The sequence below is a fragment of the Prionailurus bengalensis genome, chromosome B1, assembly GCF_016509475.1.
Source record: "Prionailurus bengalensis isolate Pbe53 chromosome B1, Fcat_Pben_1.1_paternal_pri, whole genome shotgun sequence".
NCBI lineage: Eukaryota > Metazoa > Chordata > Mammalia > Carnivora > Felidae > Prionailurus > Prionailurus bengalensis.
In genome coordinates, this window is record NC_057344.1 from 172520699 (window position 1) to 172542600 (window position 21902).

A 21902-nucleotide genomic window follows, 5' to 3' on the forward strand; every position below is an offset into this window, starting at 1 on the left:
ATTTGCTTTTGCCCTCTCTGTGCACCATTCTGGGCTGTGTTATTCAGAAAGGGTCACTCCAGCTGAAATTTATTCATTTACCAATGTATCATCAAGTAGTCGTCTAGTCTGGACTAACTAAAGCCAAGAAAAGGAATAGGTTGTAAATGACTCATACTGTAAGATGGCAGCTAAATGTAGCTAATTTTTGTTAACTCACTATAAATATCTAGAGTAACCTACAAACGACACTTAGTGGAATTCTGGTCATTTCTAATTTCTCGTTACTAAGAAACTCGTGGGCTTTTGTCCTTGGTGCATAGTGTCCCAAATTCCAGTTCTTGGACTCACGCTCTAGATCACAGGCTGTTTCTGTCTTTTATCGGTCTGCACTGAATGTCGCCATCAGGGTCTTTGTTCAAAGTCTTTGCTTATGACTTGGTTCAGTGTACAGTTGTTATCCGTTGATCCCAGGGCAGATTTTTTTCCTTCCTTCAACATATCGTGCAAAATTGCTTGTAGCTACTTACTTGTGAACCGCAGGAATGACTTCTTTGAGTGTGTGTGCTTCTTGGTGCTCACCCACTGATCTAGGTACTCGGGGACCTCCCTCTGAGTTCATTGACCTGGGTTCTCAAAATGTTCAGCTCTCTGCCTCGCCCATATTCTCTGCCAAGTTGCAGCAGAGGAAGGAGCGTTTTAAGCACTACTGATTGGTGAATAGAACACCTTTCTGAGTGGAGCCACACTAGAAATCAGTTCCCAGCATTACTTCCAGAACCTTCCCGTGGAACACTTTCATTCATACTCCTCTGTCTTGCACGTGCTTAGGGATGTTCCTGTTTAGCCATTTTATATCCTAAATTTCATATAGCCTTTATAAGTAATTTAAAAAAATGTTTGCTGGCATAGACAGTCACTTTTTCAAATTTATTTCTCAAAATGTCTCTCTCGGATTTCTCCCTCCCTGCAGTTGTGTCCCTTTGTCACTAAATAAACGTCCATACGTTTGTAAAAACTTGCTTGTGTCTTGCTGCAAACCACAGGCTTCCCAATTCTGAAGTTTCTGTCTGTGGTTATGAAGCAATGCCAGTGAGGTAGTCATTGTTAACATGTTGTAGGAGACCAGATAATACAGGGCTAAAAGTGCTGGCTCCAGAGCCCTACATTCCATTGCTTAAAAGCTGTGTCACCTTGTGTAAGTCATTTAACACATCCTCTGTGTATAGTCACAGTACCAGCTTCATTGGTGGTTGTGATGATTCCATAACATCATACAAATAAGGTACTTAGAACAGTGCCTAGCATACCGTAGTCTCTCAGTTATTATTATCATTGGTATAATTATCATTTTGGTTACAGTTGACAAAATGGCTCTCAGATGGTGAATTTCCTTTGAACATAATTTTGCGACTCTCATTTGGAGATTTTGTAAAGGAAAGATAACTAATTCCCTTATGGAAATCCAGGAAGAAAGAATTTTTAAAATAGAATCTTCCATTTCATCTCTCCTGAATTGTTTATTTTGAAGATGCACTAAAACATACAGGCCATAGCAGCATTGACTCCAGGGCGTTCTCAGGAACATAAGGGGCACTAGATATTTCATTAAATGTGTGTTTTATTTGACCACAAATCCCCTTTTCCATAAAGCATCTCGCAGAACTAGCTTGATAGCAAACCCTTTGGGAAATACTGAACCACAGTCTTCACTCTCTACCCCTGTCTGTTGTGAAAATAATGTGTTACGCTTCCAAGTAGAGAGGAGCAGGTAGCAGGGGCTTTTATAGAGCTAGTGGTGGCATCGGCAGTGAGGCGGCTTTAGTTAGCTTGCCTTTCCCCACTTCTTCCTGTGGAAACTCCTCCTTATCATTCAGAACCCAGCTCAAGTGTCTCTACTTCTGGGATGCTTTCTCCAACTTCCCAAGTTCCTCAGTTCCTTTTCTAAGCTTCCACAATCATTTGGATACAGTTGGCCCTTGAACAACACAAAGGTTGGGTCTGCCAACCCCCCACGCAGTTGCAAATCCATAATTGGCTCTTGATTCCGCAAAATCACTACTACTAGCAGGCTACTGCTTGACCAGAAGGCTTACTGATAACATACACATATGTGTCAGTAAAACACGTATTGTGTATGTTACATGTATTATGTTCTGTATTCTCACAATAAAGTAAGCTAAAGAAAAGAAAATATTAAGAAAATCATAGGGACGAGAAAATGCATTTACAGTACTGTGCTGAATATATTGGAAAAAATCCACATATAAGTGGACCCACTCAGTTCAAACCCATGTCGTTCAAGGGTCAACTGTATATATAGTGGTGTCATATCTTAGGTTGAAACCATCAGTAGCATTTGCTGAAAATTGTAGAGGGTTGCAGGTTTTTTTGTTTTCTGTTTTTTTAGGTCACAGCTTAAAAAGCTGCCCCTTCGGAGATCTATATACTTGGTGCCATAACACTGTCACAGTCTGTTTTCCTCTCTGTTTTTGAAGCATCTTGTTCCTTCAGTTAAATTAGAGTTGAAGCAGCTGGTATATACTTTAGGGAAAATATTTTTAATTACAACGAGATCATCTGAGCAAAGGGTAGACTACTCAACTCCCTTTGCTAGCCTGCTCATGCTGATTGAGAGGGATGGCAGGTAGAAGATTCCAGACTATTTAACTTGTAGCTCTACAGTTCTGTCACTTTGACCAGTCGAATTTGGATGCGCCTGGAGGATGAATTTCCAGCTTACCTTATGGCTCTTTCCACCTTCCCTTACAGCAGTTATGTGCTTTACCCCTCTGCCCCCCTCCCCCAACCCCACCCTGAGAATGAAAACCATCGCTTTTACCTCCTCCTACCCCCGACCCCCGGGAACTGAAAGAACGAACGGAGCCTTGGAAGGAATGGGTGACTAAATGGAACAGGCACCTACGCGCAGTCAGTGAGGATCCTTTCTGTCTCTCCTCCTCAGGGCCGCCCGATAACTCCAGTGTATACAGTGGCTCCAAACGTTCAGAGAATTCCCACTGCTGGGATCTACGGGGCCAGTTACGTTCCGTTTGCTGCTCCGGCCACGGCCACGATCGCCACACTACAGAAGAACGCGGCTGCCGCTGCCGCCGTCTATGGAGGATATGCGGGCTACATACCTCAGGCCTTCCCCGCCGCTGCTATCCAGGTGCCCATCCACGACGTCTACCAGACATACTGACACTGGTGAGGAGAGTGGAGACAGACCACGAACTACCCCTGAAGGAACACTTTACTATTTATGAAGAAAGAACGTGCAGGATTAGCACACCTATGAAAGTGAAGAATGTTATCAAATGTCATACTGAAATATTTTATATTCATGATGAAGTTTTCACTAGTTTTTTTTTAAGACTATTTGCAATTTAGCAGCCTGTGTTCATACATTTCTAAGAGACTTGCAATGGTTCGTGCCTTAATACCATCTCTGAAAAATTTGTACGCTGTAGTACATTTGTATAGAGGTTTTTGTTTTTTGTATTTTTAAGGATATATTTTCAGTATGAAGGTTATTTTCTTAACTTCTGCACTCCAGAGATTTCTATTTTGTAGTACCTTCAATAATATATCAACTATATATTGAAAAGCACACTTGAGCAGCTAGGGAACTATTTTGAAAAATATATTCAATATTTAAAGATACAAACAATAGTGCTTTAAAATACTACATAAAATGTTATTTTAAAAGTTATACTGGAAAGTGCAATTTTAAAGTGAGTAAAATCTCTATTTTAGCTGGCATTAAGGGTTGACGGTGTTACCATCTGTCCTCTATGACAGTTCTTTTTTTTTTTTTTTTTTTTTTTTTAAGGAATTAAACACTCGATTTCTCCTTAAGCCCATGTTGAAAAGACTTGTCACATATCTGAGTCCAAACACTGGAAAGCTCTCACCTGCCACCATCACCCTGGACCCTGTTCATTCTCCATTTGTCTTTCCCTCCCCACACCCCTACTCCTTCCTTCCTCCTTTCCCCAGCCCCACCTGTGGGTCTGGCAAGTCTAGGGCAAAATGAATTACTCTGATAGAGAGAACATTGATGGCTTTTATACTTCTTCCTGGGTTTTTGTCGGGGGTGGGGGGTGTTTTGTTGTGGGTTTTTTTGTTCTGTTTTGGTTGGGAAGGTATTTTCAATAGCAGAGTATGCATAAGCACAAGGTTTTCATAGTTTCCATAAGACATCTTTGCATAGCTATTTAATTGTCTTCTATAAAACCTTAATTCTTTTTCTAATGCTTTTATTTTATTCATTTTTTTGAAGTATGAGTTTGTAGAGACAGTGAATGTCATTGTAGACAAGGCCCCCAAAGACTCTAGTCACAGAAAGTTAATGCTTCTAGTTGCTTTTATCATGTTTCAGTGCGAAACGTCTTGGGCGGCAAGGGTGTTGGAAATATGTTCATTGAGCAGGGCTTTCCTCCGGAGCTGCGCACATGGCAGGTGTACTGAATGGGGACCTACACACCCAGGAGGAGGAGGAGAGACCTGGAGGAGTTAAAAGATAGTTTGTAAATAATCTCCTAATGCTGGCTTTTAGTTGTTTCATGTTGCAAAAGTTCATGGTGTATAGTTTAATGCAAAATGAAACCATTTTATTTCAATGTTATTAAAAATTGTTGTTTTATTAGGAAGTAAATGTACTGTTGCAGTGTTGTGCCTGTTTCAAGGCTTGTGTTTATCAGAGTGAATGTAAAATACAGTAAAATGTTAAGATTGCCATCTGCTTTAGGAAATACATCAACTTGGAACTTTTTTTAAAGGCTCCATCAAGGAATTGAGGTGTGCAATAGGTAGCAAGTACACAGTTGTGTTTTTATGTCACATTAGAGATCTGTAAACTCTTTCCACTCAATTTTTGCTGATGGCTGAATTCGTATTTATGGATTAATAATAAGATCATGCCTTTAGCAACTATTGTAGTTTTGTTTTCAGTTTTAAATTAAGACATTCCCAAATGCCTCTTTCCCCCCTCATTTTAGGGTGGGATGAATTTTTTTATATATAAGCAATATTTATTTAACTATTCTGTAAAATTATTGAGTGCCTGCAAAGGCCTTTAAACATTTCTAACATTTATTTCCCACCATTCTTGAATGACATAAATACTTGTGCAATGTTCCTGATGATGTACCCAGCAAGCTGCATCCAAACTCAAATCTGTTGGAATGAGTAATCCAACAAAATGCAATTTGGATCAGATCCTCATCCCTTGACTTTGTGTGAAAGAAGTACTGTCCTTCCAATGAAGAACTGTCACAGAGGTTCACTGGATGAGACTCTGGCCCAGCGGTCTTACTGTATTTTACATATGCCTGTAAATTATTTGGAAAAAAAAAAAAAAGTAATAAGAAAAGAAAAAAAATTGATATCTTAACATTGCAACTACCAAACTACCTTAAAAACAAATGTTGGTGAGCCTCCTATCTGGTCTGTCTGTTTCTGTTTCAAAACCATTTCAGATACACTACTGAGGTAAGTTTATAACTTGAAATGTGAACTTTTTTTTTTTTTTTTTAGGGTTAAGAACAAACTATATAAATGTTTAAAAAAAAAGCTTTAGTGTTCTCTGTTTCAAACATGCTAGCAATTTAGGTGTTATCTTTAGTTGCTTTGTATTTGAAAAGCTTTTAAATTTATTTAGATCTTGCTCCATATACAATACATTCTTAGGATGTATGTAGTAAATAAAGCTTTCTTTAAAGCAATTTCCAGGCCTTATTTTAAATTGTGTTTTCTTTATACTGATTTTTTCCTAACAAAATCAGAAAGAGCTTTACAGTGTAGAAGGAAGCAATTGGTTTAGTATTTTGAGCTGGAGGCAAGTTACTGTCCTGTCTTTGCCTTGGAATTACCATCAAAGATGGGTTACATAGTAAAAATGGTGAATTATCAATATTTTCAAACTTGGGCTTAGGTGATTGAAGGTTAAGCACCCAAATTCTGCTCAACATCTAGACTGGAATAGGATTTGGCAACGCCTGTCACTGCTGTCAGTACTGAAGTTTATGATCCCAAGAGCTTTACACTCAGACCTCTAAATGGAGGCAACGTTGGATTTGTCCGGTGGTCTTGTGAAAGCGCTGGATGACCTGAATGTCCGTCACTGCACTGGAAACCAAAGTCTTGTGTTCCTCATTTTCACAGCGCACAGCAAGGTTAGCAGAACACTTCCTTCCCTTTTCTCTGGAGAGCATCACTAACTTCAGACAATATCCATCAGCAGAGCCAACCAAATGATTCAAGGGAAAGTGATGGGCTGCCAATGGAAATACTTTTAAAATTTTCCCCACGTGGCTTTGCCATTGATCAAGAATTTTACCGTCTTCGTCTTGAGCAGTCTGGGTTGTGGCGTCACTTCCCACCTTTCTTGAAACAGTAACTTCTTGCTTTCTCTTGAAAAGGTAAAGGCCTTTTTTAGACGCAAGAGGGGCCAGGAGACTTACCAAGATGACAGATCATTAGGTGATATTTTCAAGGATCTGCTGATTCCTTTTCTAAGAGAAGAGTACAGATGTCCTTCAAACTGCAGAATCACAGAGTTTGATCTCATTAGAAAAAGAACAATTGTACAAAATAGGTATTATACCGCCACTAGGTGCCAGGGTCTGTTGTAGGTGCTACAAGCATGAACAAACCCACAAAATCTTGCACAAGTAGAGCTTACATTCTGGTGGGAGAACACAGTTTGAGCAGATAAACAACATGTTGGGTAGGGAAAATGCTATGATTACATGACTCGTTAGGCTCTTTGGCTCTCATAATCTCGGGTCAACCTCACGATAGCTCAGTGAAGTAGGCAGGTCAGGCAATGTGACTGGCCAAGCTCACGTGGGCTGGTAAAAACCTGGACTGAAATCTTCGGTCAGATCCCAAGTCTCAGGTTTTTTCTAATAGCACACTGACCCTGGAAATGGGTAAAAACAGTCATCCAGCGACCTCCTTCAGAGCCTAGAATAAGAAAAGAAAAGCTTTTCTACAAGTGCAGTTTTTGGTTGGGTTCTAGTATGTTTCCCTATGCGACCTCTTTCCTCGGATGGGGACGAGAAAGCAGAATGGCTGAAAATGCCTATTCTCAGCCTGGAAGACCTAGTGTCTCTAAGTGGAGCTGCTAGAAATGTGCACGCTGGGAGGTTTAAGGAATTCTATCTGCAAGGCTGTCCCAGAGATGATAGAGAAGGCTAAAGAACTGTCATGGGAAGTCGCCTATATCCTTCCGATTCTTCACTAGGTAGGTGCCATTTTTTTATTCTAAAAAAACATCTGTCATGACAACATACATAGGTATTATTTAGTTGAAAGAATAGTTAGAAAACAAAGTTCTGGTTTTTCTTTTCTAGTGAAGGAAAACCCCATGACAGCCCAATGTTCATTGGATGCTGTTACTGGCACACACTGTGCTGGGTGTGTTTCGTTAGCTATAACTGACCTTACTGGCTTACCGAACTCTGTCTTAAGGATATTAGGGTGCTTGACTATTTTTTTTTTTTCAACGTTTATTTATTTTTGGGACAGAGAGAGACAGAGCATGAACGGGGGAGGGGCAGAGAGAGAGGGAGACAACAGAATCAGAAACAGGCTCCAGGCTCTGAGCCATCAGCCCAGAGCCTGACGCGGGGCTTGAACTCACGGACCACAAGATCATGACCTGGCTGAAGTCGGACGCTTAACCGACTGCGCCACCCAGGCGCCCCAGGGTGCTTGACTATTTAACAGAAATGTATAGTATATTACCTCAGTTATTATGTGATAGTATCCTTGTTATAAAGCCTTCTGGGCACTCAGCTTCTCTCAGAGTTAAAACACGAAGTGTGACATTTTGGCATGGCTGTTTTGATGAAATGACATTTTGACCTCATGACCCTTAAACATATATCTTCAGCCTTTAAAAAAACTACTAGGTAGGATGATACAGATGTATTCACTTTATGCCTACCCTACCACTTTCTTCACACATTCCCCATCTCTGACCACCCAAGGTCAAAGGCATGATTAGGTTTAAATACAAAATGAGGCTCAGGAGACATCCACAAAGTGTTTTGCTTCAATTCCAAGCTCTAAGCTGTTGGACTGGATACAGCCTTTTCTTTCCCCTCATTTCCCTCTTTAGTCATCCCTTTCTAGATATAGTATTCCCCTGTTTCCTAACTTCTCACGCCAATATACCTGGAAAAAAATTTGCCCAAAGACTTACCTCTGTGGACAAGCACTGTGACCTAGTGGAACAAGGCTGGGTTTGTAGTCCACATGCCTGGGGGGTAAAACACCAGCTTTGCTACTGACCAGACATGTGATTTTGGAACAGACGCCTCACCTCTCTGAGCTCCAGTTTCTTAATTGTAAAATAGAAATAACAACCCTGACTTCACAAGGTTATTGTGAAAATCAGATGAATTAATGAATCTAAAAAAGCCTGGTATGTTGTAGGCACTCAAGAAACAGATTTCCTTTCTCTTCCCCTGTAGTGTGAATGCATTCTGCTACATTAACTCTTTTAAGCCTTTCCATTTTACCCTTTTTATTCCTTTTGTTTCCATTTGTTCAGTAAACATTTATCGAATGCCAACTCGAGGCACTGGAGAGACAACAATCAACAAAATGGACCCTCTCTGCTCTCTAGAAACTCCCAGGCGTGATAGGACAGTGTTGCAAGTGCTCTGAAATGGGAGGTGGCAGCCACGCAGGCTTGTGCAGAGGGTTAAGGAGGATTTGGGGAACAAAGTGGCTTCTGAGCAAAGATCTACAGAATGAGTAGGGATTAAGGCAGATAAGCAGAGAAAAGAGGGAATAGGAGGTGGCCAAGTCCAGAAGGAAAACCTTGGAATAGTCAGGGACCTGGAATAAGCTGTCTCAGACAGAGAGAAAGGGTGTGAAGAAACTCAACCGTAGTTCCGTTCAACATTAAACATGGTTCATGGACCTGTGCTAACTGTAGAAGGAAGAGATTTGGTCCCTATAACAAGGAAGTGGGAAGAGCTGGACTTTGAATTCCAGAAAATGGTGGAGACCTGCTTTTATCAAAATACAGAAACTGAGGGCTTTCTTTCAATCAACAGGATGGTGCATTTGAGCACTCCCCCTAGTGGGCAACTCCCACCTTTCTGTCTTCGTTGCCCCAAGTGATGCCCATCAACCTTGATCTCGTGGGGGAGAGTTTGTAGGGACACCCAAGGCTCTTAGGGTTCTCCGCCCTTTCCTTCCTTAGATCCAGTTTCCAGCCTCTGGAACCTTCCTTTTCTCTCGGAGATCATACTGCAGCTATATGTGCTGGCCAGATGTCCCCACTCTCCCTCTGGAAGCCCTACAGATGCAGGGCTTCTCAGCAAAGATGAGGGAGGCCTATAGTCCTCCAGATAACTGAGGGCACAGTAGGGTTCCAAGTAAAATCTTCAGAGACTCACTGGCTTTCTCAATGGGATTATATTTCCCTGTGACTCCATTCCACACAATTATACTCACAATCAAATGCAACACCAAACCCTGCATTTGCAAGAAATATGACCTTTCCTGAGCTAATTTTTAGCCATCCTTTTTTCTTGGCTTGCTCTACTTTGTTTATCAAAAATCTTCGTTAATGATTAACTAACCACGAGGTTTAAATAGGCCTTAGTCATTCTGAGGCAGGTAAGACAAGTTGCTAAAGCCCAGTTGTTTCTGAGATGACCTTGCTGGGGGCGCTGGGTCAAGACATTTTGAGCTTACAGTATTATGATAACACTCGGCTATGGCAGTGTTTTTGTGGGGATTTTTCCTGTTTTCAGGACCTCTATTCTAAACGGTGGTGCCACCAGGAAATGGTATTTCTATCAGCCCGGCCAGCTTCACCACAACCCTGATTCAAATATGGCCGCTTGACATTTTCTCAATCTTCCACAAAGTGCTAAGCAAATTCAGCTCCTGACAGGCCCCTAATCTCTTCTTTACAAATAAGATGCTCACCTAAGAGGAGAAATTCTGGAAGTGTGACCGAGTCTAACTGTGCTGTAGTATTTCTAGAAGGAAGCATTCAAAACATTAGAGACAATAGCGAAAAGAATCTATTTAGCATAATTTCCTGACACCTAAGTGTGAATATTCCCTGACCTCATCTTATTCCCTATTTTTCTTAGCTTAGGAATAATGTTAAAGCCTTAGAGGGTGATCACTCAGCAGGAGATAAGAATAATGGCTAACAGTAACTTATTCTATGCTGATTGAATACTTATTACGTGTCAAGTTGTTTAACACGGATTTTTTAAAAAACTTTTTATTAAAAATAATGTAGATATAGAATTGTACACATATCATATTTTTAGAGATCGAATACATCCCTGTCACCAGCACCCAGATGAAAAACATGACCACCATGCCAGAAGCTTACCTATGGCCTCGTCCAGTCACTACCTCCTCACCAAGGGTAACCACCACTCTGATCTCTAACGACATAGTTTTGCATGGGTCATTTTTGTCATACTTGAGATAGCTGCTACTATTATCCCTTTTACAGGTAAAAAACAAAGAGGCAGAAAGAGGTTTAATAACTTCCCTAAGGTCACGTAGCTAGTAAGTGAAAGAGCCTGAATTTGAACCCAGATTATCTAACTCCAGTGTTGGGAACAACTGTGGGTGAGTACTGGTAGGGGGTAATTATAATACCCATTTTGTAAGGACTCAAAGTCATTTGTTTCTTCTAGAAGTTTACCCTGATCTCCTAACAGTCACTTCACAATAAAGGTTATTGGAAAGTAGAGATAAAAACCCAGCATCCACGGCTGAGCAAGGGGCACAAAACTTTTGAAGTGTCCAGGCCCTGTGGGATTGCCCTTCTACATTTTTTTATTCCTAGTGGCTTCCAAATCTCTTGCACTCTAGCATACCCTTTATCAAACTCCACTCTCGGGAAGGGGAGAAATGAGTTAATTCCTTTTTTTTTATTTTTTTTTTTAATTTTTTTTTTCAACATTTTTTTATTTATTTTTGGGACAGAGAGAGACAGAGCATGAATGGGGGAGGGGCAGAGAGAGAGGGAGACACAGAATCGGAAACAGGCTCCAGGCTCTGAGTCATCAGCCCAGAGCCTGATGCGGGGCTCGAACTCATGGACCGCGAGATCGTGACCTGGCTGAAGTCGGACGCTTAACCGACTGCGCCACCCAGGCGCCCTGAAATGAGTTAATTCCTATGGAGTTATAAGTTTTTCACTAAACGCAAATCCCTTGTTCAGTATACTGAGGAATAAAACTCTAATTTTGACATTTAAGATTATACCCAGTACAATACAGAGAATAACTTCAAGGATCAGGAGGTCCTCCACATGCCCTCACCACGTATTACAGCCCAGTCTAGGGAGCTCGGCCTAAGACTTCTGAGTTGCCAGGGGTCACATAATTAGACCCTTGGAGAGTTAATTGAATAATGTTAAGGACCAGTAGCCAAAATATGAGACATACTGAATAAAATCTTGGAAAAATATGCCAATCAAGGAACTTCTTTATTCTAAAATGCTAATATTATTATTAGCTTACCTTTGAATAGCATTTCACTGTCCACAGAAGGCTTTCTTCACTTTCTTCACTTGAGCCTCAGGACAATTGTTAAGACAATTACAAAAGATATTCTTCTCCTTTCCCTTCTCCTCATTCATTCATTTGTTTATTCAACAAATGGTTTTTGGGGAAGGGTCTTGGGGTTTTGTTGTTTGAGCATCTGTTGTGTGCTAGGCGTTGTGCTGGGACCTTAAGAAACAATGGTGAACATTATTATCTCCATTTTATCAAGGAAGAAATTGAAGATGTCACCCAAGATGACAGTGATACTCTACATAATATAGTGTGACTGTTTGCACTGTGCCAAAGACTTTAAACACAGCATCTCATCAAGACCTCATGACAACTGTATGAGGCAATTACCATTATTTTAAGTCCCATTTCGTGAACGTAGAAACTGAGGGGCAGAGAGAAGTTAAATGGCCACTGAGGCCTCACAGCTGTGTGGATGGAAGAGCCGGCATCCACACCCTCGTTGGGTCTGACTCTGAAAATGAGAGCATAAGCATGACCTTACAGATTCAGTAACCAACGTCCTCTTTGGGCCCTAACTCACAGGAGCTTTGACTCTGAGGCAAGCAATAGAAGGATAAGAGCTCCATGGTTCTGTGGGATACTGGAAAGGGACTTGGTTGAGCCCTACTTCTTGGGCAAAACAGGTATTTCAGTGGATCTCTCACAACAGCTTTTTCACCCAAATGTTAAATATGGCCATTCAAATGGAACTTTGGAATTTGAAGTTTTAAAAAAAACATACTACAATATCTTGATGCTTTCATTCACTCTGCCCTGAATAGAACTAGGTTATCCCACTGACAGAAGGGAGATTGGCCTTTGAAGACTTCACTTCAGCTTTTTAGAACGTTCCCCCTCATAACCTGTTTCTGTACCTCATTCCCCCCAAGGTTGGTCTCACTAAGGTTAATCGCATGACGTAGTGTCTGGCTCCTTGTGTTTTCAGATTTCAGTGAGAAGAGACAGCATCCCATTTTTTTTTGTATGGAGCACCAGCAACACCCTAGTACTGTTCTACAATAAGAACACTGGCACAGGCAGCCTCCTCAGGGGTCTTCTTGCCTCCATTCTTACTCCCTTTCCATTTTCTATGCACCCTCCACACGGAAGCCAGAGTGATCTTCCTAAAATCAAACTGGAATGATACATCAGAAGTCGTCAGTGGCATCTCCGTGTTGACTGCACAAAGTTCAGACACTAGCTTACAATACACATCGCCCTCTATAACTTGGCCTCTGTGCAGCCTTCTAGAATTAGTTGCTGCTTGTCACATACAGGCAGAACTGACATTCAGGCGATATGCCCCAATATGGTCATTCTAGCCATTTACCTCCAGAGTCCCCTCTCACTGACCAGAGCCTGCGCTCGTGGCTGAAGATTTTGACTCTGTTGCTTTCACCTGGTTACCATCCTCTCCAATTAAACAATCTTCAGTTCTTTGTTCAATTCATTCATTTTTTTGAAAATCAAGTATAGAGTAAGCATTGTGCTAGGTGCTCAAGATAGAGAGCTAAAAGTCCTGCTCTCAAGAAAGTTCTGGTCCAGTGGGAGAGCTGTTAGGACAGAAAGATATTCAAGTGCTTGTGAGGCACTGAGGAAGGACACTTAGGCCAGACTTGGTGTTCAGGGAGCTGTTCCTGGAAAGGGGGAAACGGTTTATGCTGGGTTCTGAAGGCTGAGAATGGGAGAAAGAATCTTGATAAAGGGAGCAATTGACCTGTAAACAGCACCAAAGAAATAAAGGCTAAATAGATAGGGATGAGACTAGTGATATAAGATTGAGGAGAGAGGCTGCTAGTGTGTGTGTGTGTGTGTGTGTGCGTGTCTGATGGGAGAAGATGCATTCAGTACAGAGCTGGCCATTCAGGAGCATGATTCCATCCTGACCACAGTGGGGAATTGATAATTGATTGTCATCAAAGAAGTGACTTGATCAGAACCACATGTTAGAGAGAATGCTCTGGTCACATCATGTAGAATAGACTGGAAGGGAAGAACAAAAGGAAGGAGATCAGGAGGCTGTTGCAGGAAACAGTTTAGAGATGAGAGTAGGCTGGATTAAGGCACTAGCAAATGGGTTACTGACAGAATGGACTCAAGAGGTGTTACGTTAAAGTCAACTAGTCTGGTGACTAGTAATGGGGCAATGGGAAGTGAAAAATAACTCCCAAGTATATGGCCTGGGTAATTGGGTAGTGGCACAGTTTTATATAGCTAACATCATAGAGCACTGTGTTAAGCACTTAACATGAATTGACCCATTCAATCCTCTTAACAACTCCATGACATATTATTCTTGTTGTTGTTGTTGTTGTTGTTAGGGTTAGGGTTAGGATATGTGCCTGGTATTCTGCAGTTCTGAGACCTCTCCAGAGAATAAAACCCCAGACTTCTGCTGAGGTGACAGTAGACATAGCAGCCATCTACCCAGCTGAGGCAAGGAGGGGATTTGGAGCTCTAAATGCTCTTTAAATAGAAATTCAATTGGTCCTTCTGTTTTTACATGAGGTATTATTCTTACCTCCATTTTAGAAACAGGGAAACTGAGTCACAGAGGGGTTAAGTTGTCCACCGTCACATAGCTAGTAAGTGACAGAATCAGGATTTAGACACAACAGACGATCTGAGTACAGAATCCACATTCTTAACCAGACCACTGGATTTCAATTTATTTAATTGAAGGGTATAGAGGAAGTAGCAAATTTGGCCAAGCACATGACAAGCTCATTCTGGGGATGTGTTGAGCTTGAGACACCTGTAGAGACTCCAGGCAAGATCCAGAAGGTAATTGGCTATATAAAGTTGGGTTAAAACCATGGGTTTTAAAAAGATGACTCTTTATAACAAAATATTTCTGGCAAATTTCGATGAATGCATTTTTTACTTGATTTAAATCATAGTGCTCTGGGACTCCTCATACATGGGATCAAGGGGATTCAATGATTCAAAGAGTGAGATGCCAGTTTCTTTTCAGTCCATTGTAAGACTAGTTTTGAGAGTCAGGTATTATCAAAAGAGAAACAGAATTTCTGAATTGTGACAACTCCCTTTTCAAGGGCCAGTTCTGTCAAGTCAGACCATTGATCACTGTCAGGATTGTTCACCTGACAGCACAGTCAATATCCACTCTGACCAGCATCCACTGTGATCTGTGGATTCTGTGTTATACCCACCCAACAGGAAGGGAGGGGGAAGGGGCAAAATGTAAGAGGATAGGAATCAGTGGCAAAAGCTCCAAACCAGAGTCCAAAAAAACCAAAAAACAAAAAACTTGTTAAAAGGAAGAGCCTGGATTTTTTTTTTTTAACATTTATTTATTTTTGGGACAGAGAGAGACAGAGCATGAACGGGGGAGGGGCAGAGAGAGAGGGAGACACAGAATCGGAAACAGGCTCCAGGCTCTGAGCCATCAGCCCAGAGCCCGACGCGGGGCTCGAACTCACGGACCGCGAGATCGTGACCTGGCTGAAGTCGGACGCTTAACCGACTGCGCCACCCAGGCGCCCCAAGGTACCTCGAGCCTGGATTTTTAAAATATCTTGGTGCAGAGAAGCAGGATGAGATAACCCAAATACAATAGGGACCCAGACATGTCCAAAGAAAGTCAAAGAATATTGCAGCCAGTACTCTACTTCTCTGTCAAATTCAACACGGCCTAAGAAGCAGAATAATGTTTTGGAGGCAGGTGACTGAAGAGATATTTCCAAGATAGTGCTACAGGTTCTAGGTTCTTCACAATCTTATTATGATGTTTTCCCCCATGCTCCCACCTGTCTCCAACTCCCCACCCCTACCATGCCCCACTTGCCCAGTGGGGAAGGGAACATACCAGAGTGACCATAGCAAAGGTTGCCATGGACACCCAAGGCAAAGGGATGGCAGAGGATGTGACTGAGACTCCAAGGGGTTGCAGCTCCAGCATCATGGAATGCTGTGGGGAGCCAGATAAAGCTTTACTCCTATGCGTGGCCAAGAAAGTCAAGCACAGCTTCACCGGCCACAGACGTCATTGGTTAGTACCAGGACGAAACCCTCAGAGATCAGATTTAACAGCTCACTGCATCAGAAACCAGCACCCACAGACCAGCCTGAAGATTCAGAGCTTCTCACCTCCTGCCATGATGTTACATGAGCTCCTAGCAAATAGCAAGCGCCATTTTGAAGGAGAAACTAGAGGAGCAAAAGAACTCTGGAAGGGAGGTGAACTTTAAATAATTGAAAATTGACTGAAAAAGACTTTTTAATCTAAAATAGATTATTGTAAACCAAAAGAGCCTGAGGTACCTTTACTGCAAGACCAGACGTTGCAGTTATCGTGTCTACTCAGGAAAACAAAGGTGCAAACCATTGTATTGAACTGAGAAAACTATTTTTCTACATCTGAGTGCATATTTTAACTGAGGAAAATGTCATCCCTTCTCCTGATGTTTCTCTTTATGTGTAGAGAGTTCAATGAACATAACTCTTTGCCCCACTTTTCTTTTTACTCCCGGAATGGTAGCTTCACATGTGATTGATCAATTTGGGGAAAATCCTGCATTCTGGGCTAAGCAGTTCCCTCCTCCTCTTGGGAGGGAACCTAACAGTAGATGAGTTCCTCTCCGTTCCTCCTCTCCTAAATCCTCCCAGACCTGGGGCTGCCTGTGACTGGGTAGGATAAGTCTGCCTAATTCAGGAGTTTAACAGATCTGGCTTATGCCAAGCCAAGTCCTCGAGCATCCTCTAGTCTCCTCCATCAGTAGTAAACATGATACACCTCTATTTTAAGTTTATTTACTTCTGAGAGAGAGAGTGCACGCACATGAGCGGGAGAGGGGCAGGTAGAAAGGGGAGAGAGAGGATCCCAGGCAGGCTCCATATTGTCAGTGCTGAGCCAGATGTGGGGCTCGAATTCACAAACCATGAGATCATGACCTGAGCCAAAATCCAGAGTTGGACGCTAAAGCAACCGAGCTACCCAGGTGCCCCTATTTTTTTTAATTGAGGATAAAACTATAATACTCACCATTTTAATTATTTTAAAGCATATAATTCAGCTGCATTTATTATATTCACAATGTTGTGTAACTATCACCACCACATAGTTCCAGAACATTTTCATCACTACCCAACCCCCTCAAAAAACCCATCCCCATTAAGCAGTCACTCCAACCCCCCTGCAACCTCTACCTGCCTGCTGTCTCTATGAACTTGTCTATTCTGGACATTTCATATAAGTGGAATCATATCGTACGTGGCCATTTATGTATGACTGGCTTCCTTCACTTAGGATATCTTGAAGGTTCGTCTATCTTGTTGCCTGTATCAGTACTTCACTTCTTTTTATGCTTAAATAATATTCCCCTGTATGGAGATGCCACATTTTGTTTGTCCATTCAATTATTGATGGACATTTGTTTCTAGTTTTGGGCTATTATGAATAATGCTGCTTTGAATATTCATGTACAGCTTTTGTTTGAACACTTGTCTTCATTCCTCTTGGGGATATACCTAACTAGGAGTACAATTGCTGGGTCATATATTAATTCTATGTTTGAGGACCCACCAAACTTTTTTTTGTACAATAAAGGCACCATTTTACATTCCCAACAGCAATATATGAGAGTTAACAATTTCTCCATATCCTTACCAATACTTTTCCTTTCTTTTTCTCTCTTTTTTCTTTTCTTTCTTTCTTTCTCTTTCTATCTCTATCTCCCTTCTTTCCTTCCTTCCTTTTCTTTTTTTAAAATTTTTTTAATGTTTATTTATTCTTAAAAGAGAGACAGAGACAGAGTGTGAGTGGGGGAGGGTCAGAGAGAGAGGGAGACACAGAATCTGAAGCAGGCTCCAGGCTCTGAGCTGTCAGCACAGAGCCTGACGCGTGGCTCAAACTCACAAAACTGTGAGGTCGTAACCTGAGCCGAAGTCAGAAGCTTAACTGACTGAGCCACCCAGGTGCCCCTTTTCTTTTTTTATTATAGCCATCCTAGTGGGTGTGAAGTAGTATCTCATTGTGGTTTTGAGTTGCATTTTCCTAATGATTAATGGTGCTGAGAATGTTTTTATATGTTTATTGGCCACCTCTACATCTTCTTTGGAGAAATATGTATTCAAGTTATTTGCTCAATTTTAATTGGGTTGTCTTTTTGTTGCTGAGTTGTAAAAGTTCTTTATATATTCTGAATACCAAACCCATTTCCTTTTTTTATTTATTTTTTTAATGTTTATTTATTTTTGAGAGACAGAGACAGAGTGCAAGTGGAGGAGGGGCAGAGAGAGAGGGAGACACAGAATCTGAAGCAGGTTTCAGGCTCTGAGCTGTCAGCACAGAGCCCAATGCAGCGCTCGAACTCATGAACAGCGAGATCATGACCTGAGCTGAGGTCAGCCACTCAACCGACTGAGCTACCCAGGTGGCCCCCAAACCCATTTCAAATACATGATTTGCAAATATTTTCTCCCATTCTGTGGGTCATCCTTTCACTTCCTTGGTAGTGTCCTTTGATGAAAAAGTTTTTAATTTTGATGAAGTCTAATTTATCTATTTTTTTTTCTTTTGCTCCTTGTGCCTTTCATGTCATACTTACGAATCCATTGCCAAATCCAAGGTCCTGAAGGTTTTTCCCTGTTTTTTTTTGGGGGGGGTGCTATCACCAGATGCAGAATTGGGAGGAAAGTGCAATTATCTAGCAGCCTTTAGCATTTCCACCACACAGATAAATAGATACAAATAACCTTATGCGAGTGTTGAGTATTTATTACCTTTTTAAATATAATTTATTTTGTTATAAGTTTATATAATTTGATTTTTAATAATGGCCCTATTTAACAATTTGTTCACAAAATTCCTGAAAATTAAACAATCAGCTCTCATGAGCGAGCACAGGCCAGCTCCAGCCTGGGCTGGAGGCATGCTTTGACCTAAGGGACACATGTCTCCACGTAAACGAAAGAGCATAGGCAATGAGGTCAGATGGACCTCTCTCAGACTTACTTGTGAGAATTTGGGCAAGTCACTGAATCTCAGCTTCTTCATCAATAAGATGAGATGATAATGTTAATCTCTCAGGTTTGTGATAAAGATTAGAGGTAAATACATAGAGTCTGATCCATAAGAGGTGTTCAAAAATGCTAGTTTAATATTATTTTGCCACAGCTTTAAGCATACCTTCAACTTTTCTTTGTACTCAGAGAGACACCTGAGAGTCCCCCAGGGTACAATTGGGAGTTACCAAGACCCACATTAGGTATAGCATTTGCATGAGGACACAGATGCAAATACGTTTCACTTATTATACACTTGGCATGGCCAGAGCCTTGGAAATCTTGTCTCTGGGAGTTTGGGAGGAGGGGAAGCAGAGTGTCAGGTTCATGGCAACCCTAGAAATTGGAGAATCCGATTATGATTATGTGATTCCCTGTAAGGCCTTCGTGCTCCTCAAATAGATTTCTGACAAGACTGCTCAGAAACTCACCAGTTCTACCCTTTACCTTTCAAACGTGTCACCTAAAGGGAACAAGGGTTGGCCCTGCACACATCACAGGGATCAGCTTATCAGCCAGCCTAGAGGGCAGAGAGCAGGGCCCCAGGGAAATGTCACACAGGCAGGTATGTCTTTATGTCTTTATGGTACGGAGGGAGGGAGGAATGGGGCAAAGTTTCTGGCATAGAGGAAGGCTTTGCAGGGGGCAAATGAAGGATATGAAGAAAAGAAAAGATACCAAGCAGTGGTGAGAAGGGAAGGGGCAAGAAGAGACACAAAACCTGTTCTCCCCCACCTCCCAGAGCTGCACGTAACCTCCGCCTTCACACCCCCCTGTGAGAAAGCTCACATCCTCTTTGCTTTTTGTGTTCTCAACTGCAAGTGCCAGGGATGCAGTTAATCAGGAAGTAAATGCACAGTGGCTGGCGCTTGATCCAACTTCAACTCGTTTGTCAACATTTCACAGCCTCTTTAGAGAGGCTGGTGGAAAGATGACCTGAGACGTATAATCCTTTTGCCCTGGGGAGGCCAGGTGCTTTTCCCCTTCATTACTGGCCACTTACAAAATAGCAGTTGCCTCCTGTCAGTCATTGTTTAGGTATGGAACATCCAGCATGCTGACAGCCACCAACAGCAGGGTCTTCATGCAGAGAATGGTGGCCAAGAGTGTACAGGGAACCCTGGCTTTGTGCTCAGCTGGAAGACCCTGAATAAATCACCTGCCTTCTCTAGGCTTCCTTATCCTTTCTGTAATTTAGAGATAATAGTACCTCCCTTGCAAGGTTGTTGTGGGAGACATACCTGGAGTAAAATGCTTTGCCCAATGGTAGGCGATGTAATGTGCATTCAATAAATGGGAGCAGCTGGTATTATTACTACTGCCTGTGTGATCTTGGGCAAACTATTTCATCTTTTTGGGTCTTAGTTTCTTCATTTGTGTATTGTGGAATCTGGCTCTATCTACAGCAAGAGATTAGACCATTGGCTTTTTGCTATTGCAGTGCTCAGATAGCAAAGAACTAAGACAGCAGAGAAGGCTTGTTCACCCCTCCCTCTGAATGGAGTTTTAAGGCTCTGGCACAAGAGCAAAGTGGGGTGTTTCTCCAACCACAGGATTAGAAAAGGGGATACAGTGCTAGGCAGTGGGACCTGGGTGTATTAAAACAATCACCCTTAAATGCTGCCAGGAGGGGGGAATAGATGTGCTCTCTGGCCGAGGTCATGACAGACATGTCAACATTTGCTTAGGTGCCAGGATTCTACTCCCCAAATAGGTGGTGACAGAGTGGGGATGAGACACCTCTACAATTTCAGAAGAAAATTCCCCCTCTGGGCTCTGGTTGAATGAGGCAAAGCTTTCCTTTTCTGAATGGGGCCCTGTGAATAATTATAATAAAGAGAGACAGAGACAGAGAGAGGTGGGTGAAGTCAAAGCTGTGTCTCTAGGTTGGAGGGGATGAAGGGGTAGGTTGAAGGACAGTGGAACCCTATCAATTCTCTTAGTCTTGCCTAGTATTTTGAGTTGTCCTAATGTCCTTAATTCAGGCACATAATGGAATAAAGACTGATGTTCTTGGATACAGAGCAGAGGAACAGGCGTCTTTTCCTCAGACCTGGGCCCCTAGGGCAGGATGCTAAAGACTTCGGGCTTACTTATTCCCAGCATATCTTGGGTCAACCCCATCTCCATAAAAAAGAAAAGACAAGAAAAACAAAACAAAACAAAACAAAACAATACATATGATTATATGCAGGGCACATTTTCTACAATCTGCATTTTCCCAGAGCCTCATTTATTTCACTTATTTTGCTCCCCCCCCCCCCCCCCAATTTCCATTAGTGATTTCCGGATGTGCATTAAGGAGAGCTGTTTTCCAGCTGGTAGAAAGCATTGCTCATTAACAACATTCACAAGACCCCAGGCCTTTGGATGACAAGTCCCAGGATTCCTGTCACCCTCCCAGCTGGAAGGTCTCTGCTAAATGGCAAACTTCCTGAAGTTTTTCCCTACACATCTTGTACTGTGATAAACTTTCAAGATCATACTTTGGTTTTTTACACTGTCTTGAATTCTGTGCCACTAATTCCATGCCTCCCCATCAGGATCAAAGAAGCATCTGTCACAGAAGAGTGACTTGAGTGGGCCAGGAGCACCCAGCTGCCATCTGTGTGTGTGTCTGGCACTCTGTCTCCTACCTGGACCCAGAAGGGTGAGAGCTGTTAAGTCCTCTCAGAGATTGTGTATTCTCATTTATACCAGCCTGCTCACTGATCCGTCACACCATGGCCACACTTTTATGCTAAATGATGTCAATATATTCTCCAAGTCCTCAGAACAGGACCCCCATTTTAACTTAATCCCCTCTTTATAAGACTTATCTCCACATATAGTCTTCTTCTGAGGTACTGGGGGCTAAGGCTTCAACATATGAATGGGGGGGACACATTTCAGCTCATAAGAGCTTCCGTTTTTGGTGTTGTTGCTGATGTTGATGAAAAGGAGGAGAAGGAGAACATACTCTAGAATTTCAGAGGAATATAAAAATTCAGGAAGTGTCCAAAGGTTAGCAACTAGAACCAAGAATGTGAAATTAGAAGGAAAGTGAAGAAACCCTCAAATCACTGGGCCTGAAATAGAAAAGGCTGATTTTCTTTTATTGAAATGTAGGGTGGCAGGCTTAAATATGGATGTGCAGGGAAAATGTTTTCTTTTTGTTGTCATCCTATTTGTTGTTATTTGCTAGGTAAAGAGGAGAAATATAATTGAATGCCCAATCCAGCTTAAAACTTAGTTCAAATCAATCTTTTAACTGGTCTCTTTTGGGCCTTGCTGAGGGTCTCTGATTTCTGCTGGCCCCTCCCCCATTCTCCCTGAGAGGGTTTCTGAGCCTTTGGC

At 42.0% G+C, this 21902-nt stretch overlaps 1 protein-coding gene across 4 annotated transcripts in view; it reads left to right on the forward strand.

Moving 5' to 3' along the window:
* Window positions 1-5708, forward strand: part of RBM47 (RNA binding motif protein 47) — a 162005-nt gene extending 156297 nt beyond the window's left edge. For all 4 annotated transcript variants that reach the window (XM_043604622.1, XM_043604651.1, XM_043604632.1 and 1 more), the window contains one exon: window positions 2945-5708. In XM_043604622.1, the coding sequence (XP_043460557.1) occupies window positions 2945-3184 (240 nt within the window). In that variant the 3' untranslated portion in view covers window positions 3185-5708. The remainder of the gene's footprint in view (window positions 1-2944) is intronic.
* Window positions 5709-21902: the final 16194 nt, after the last annotated feature.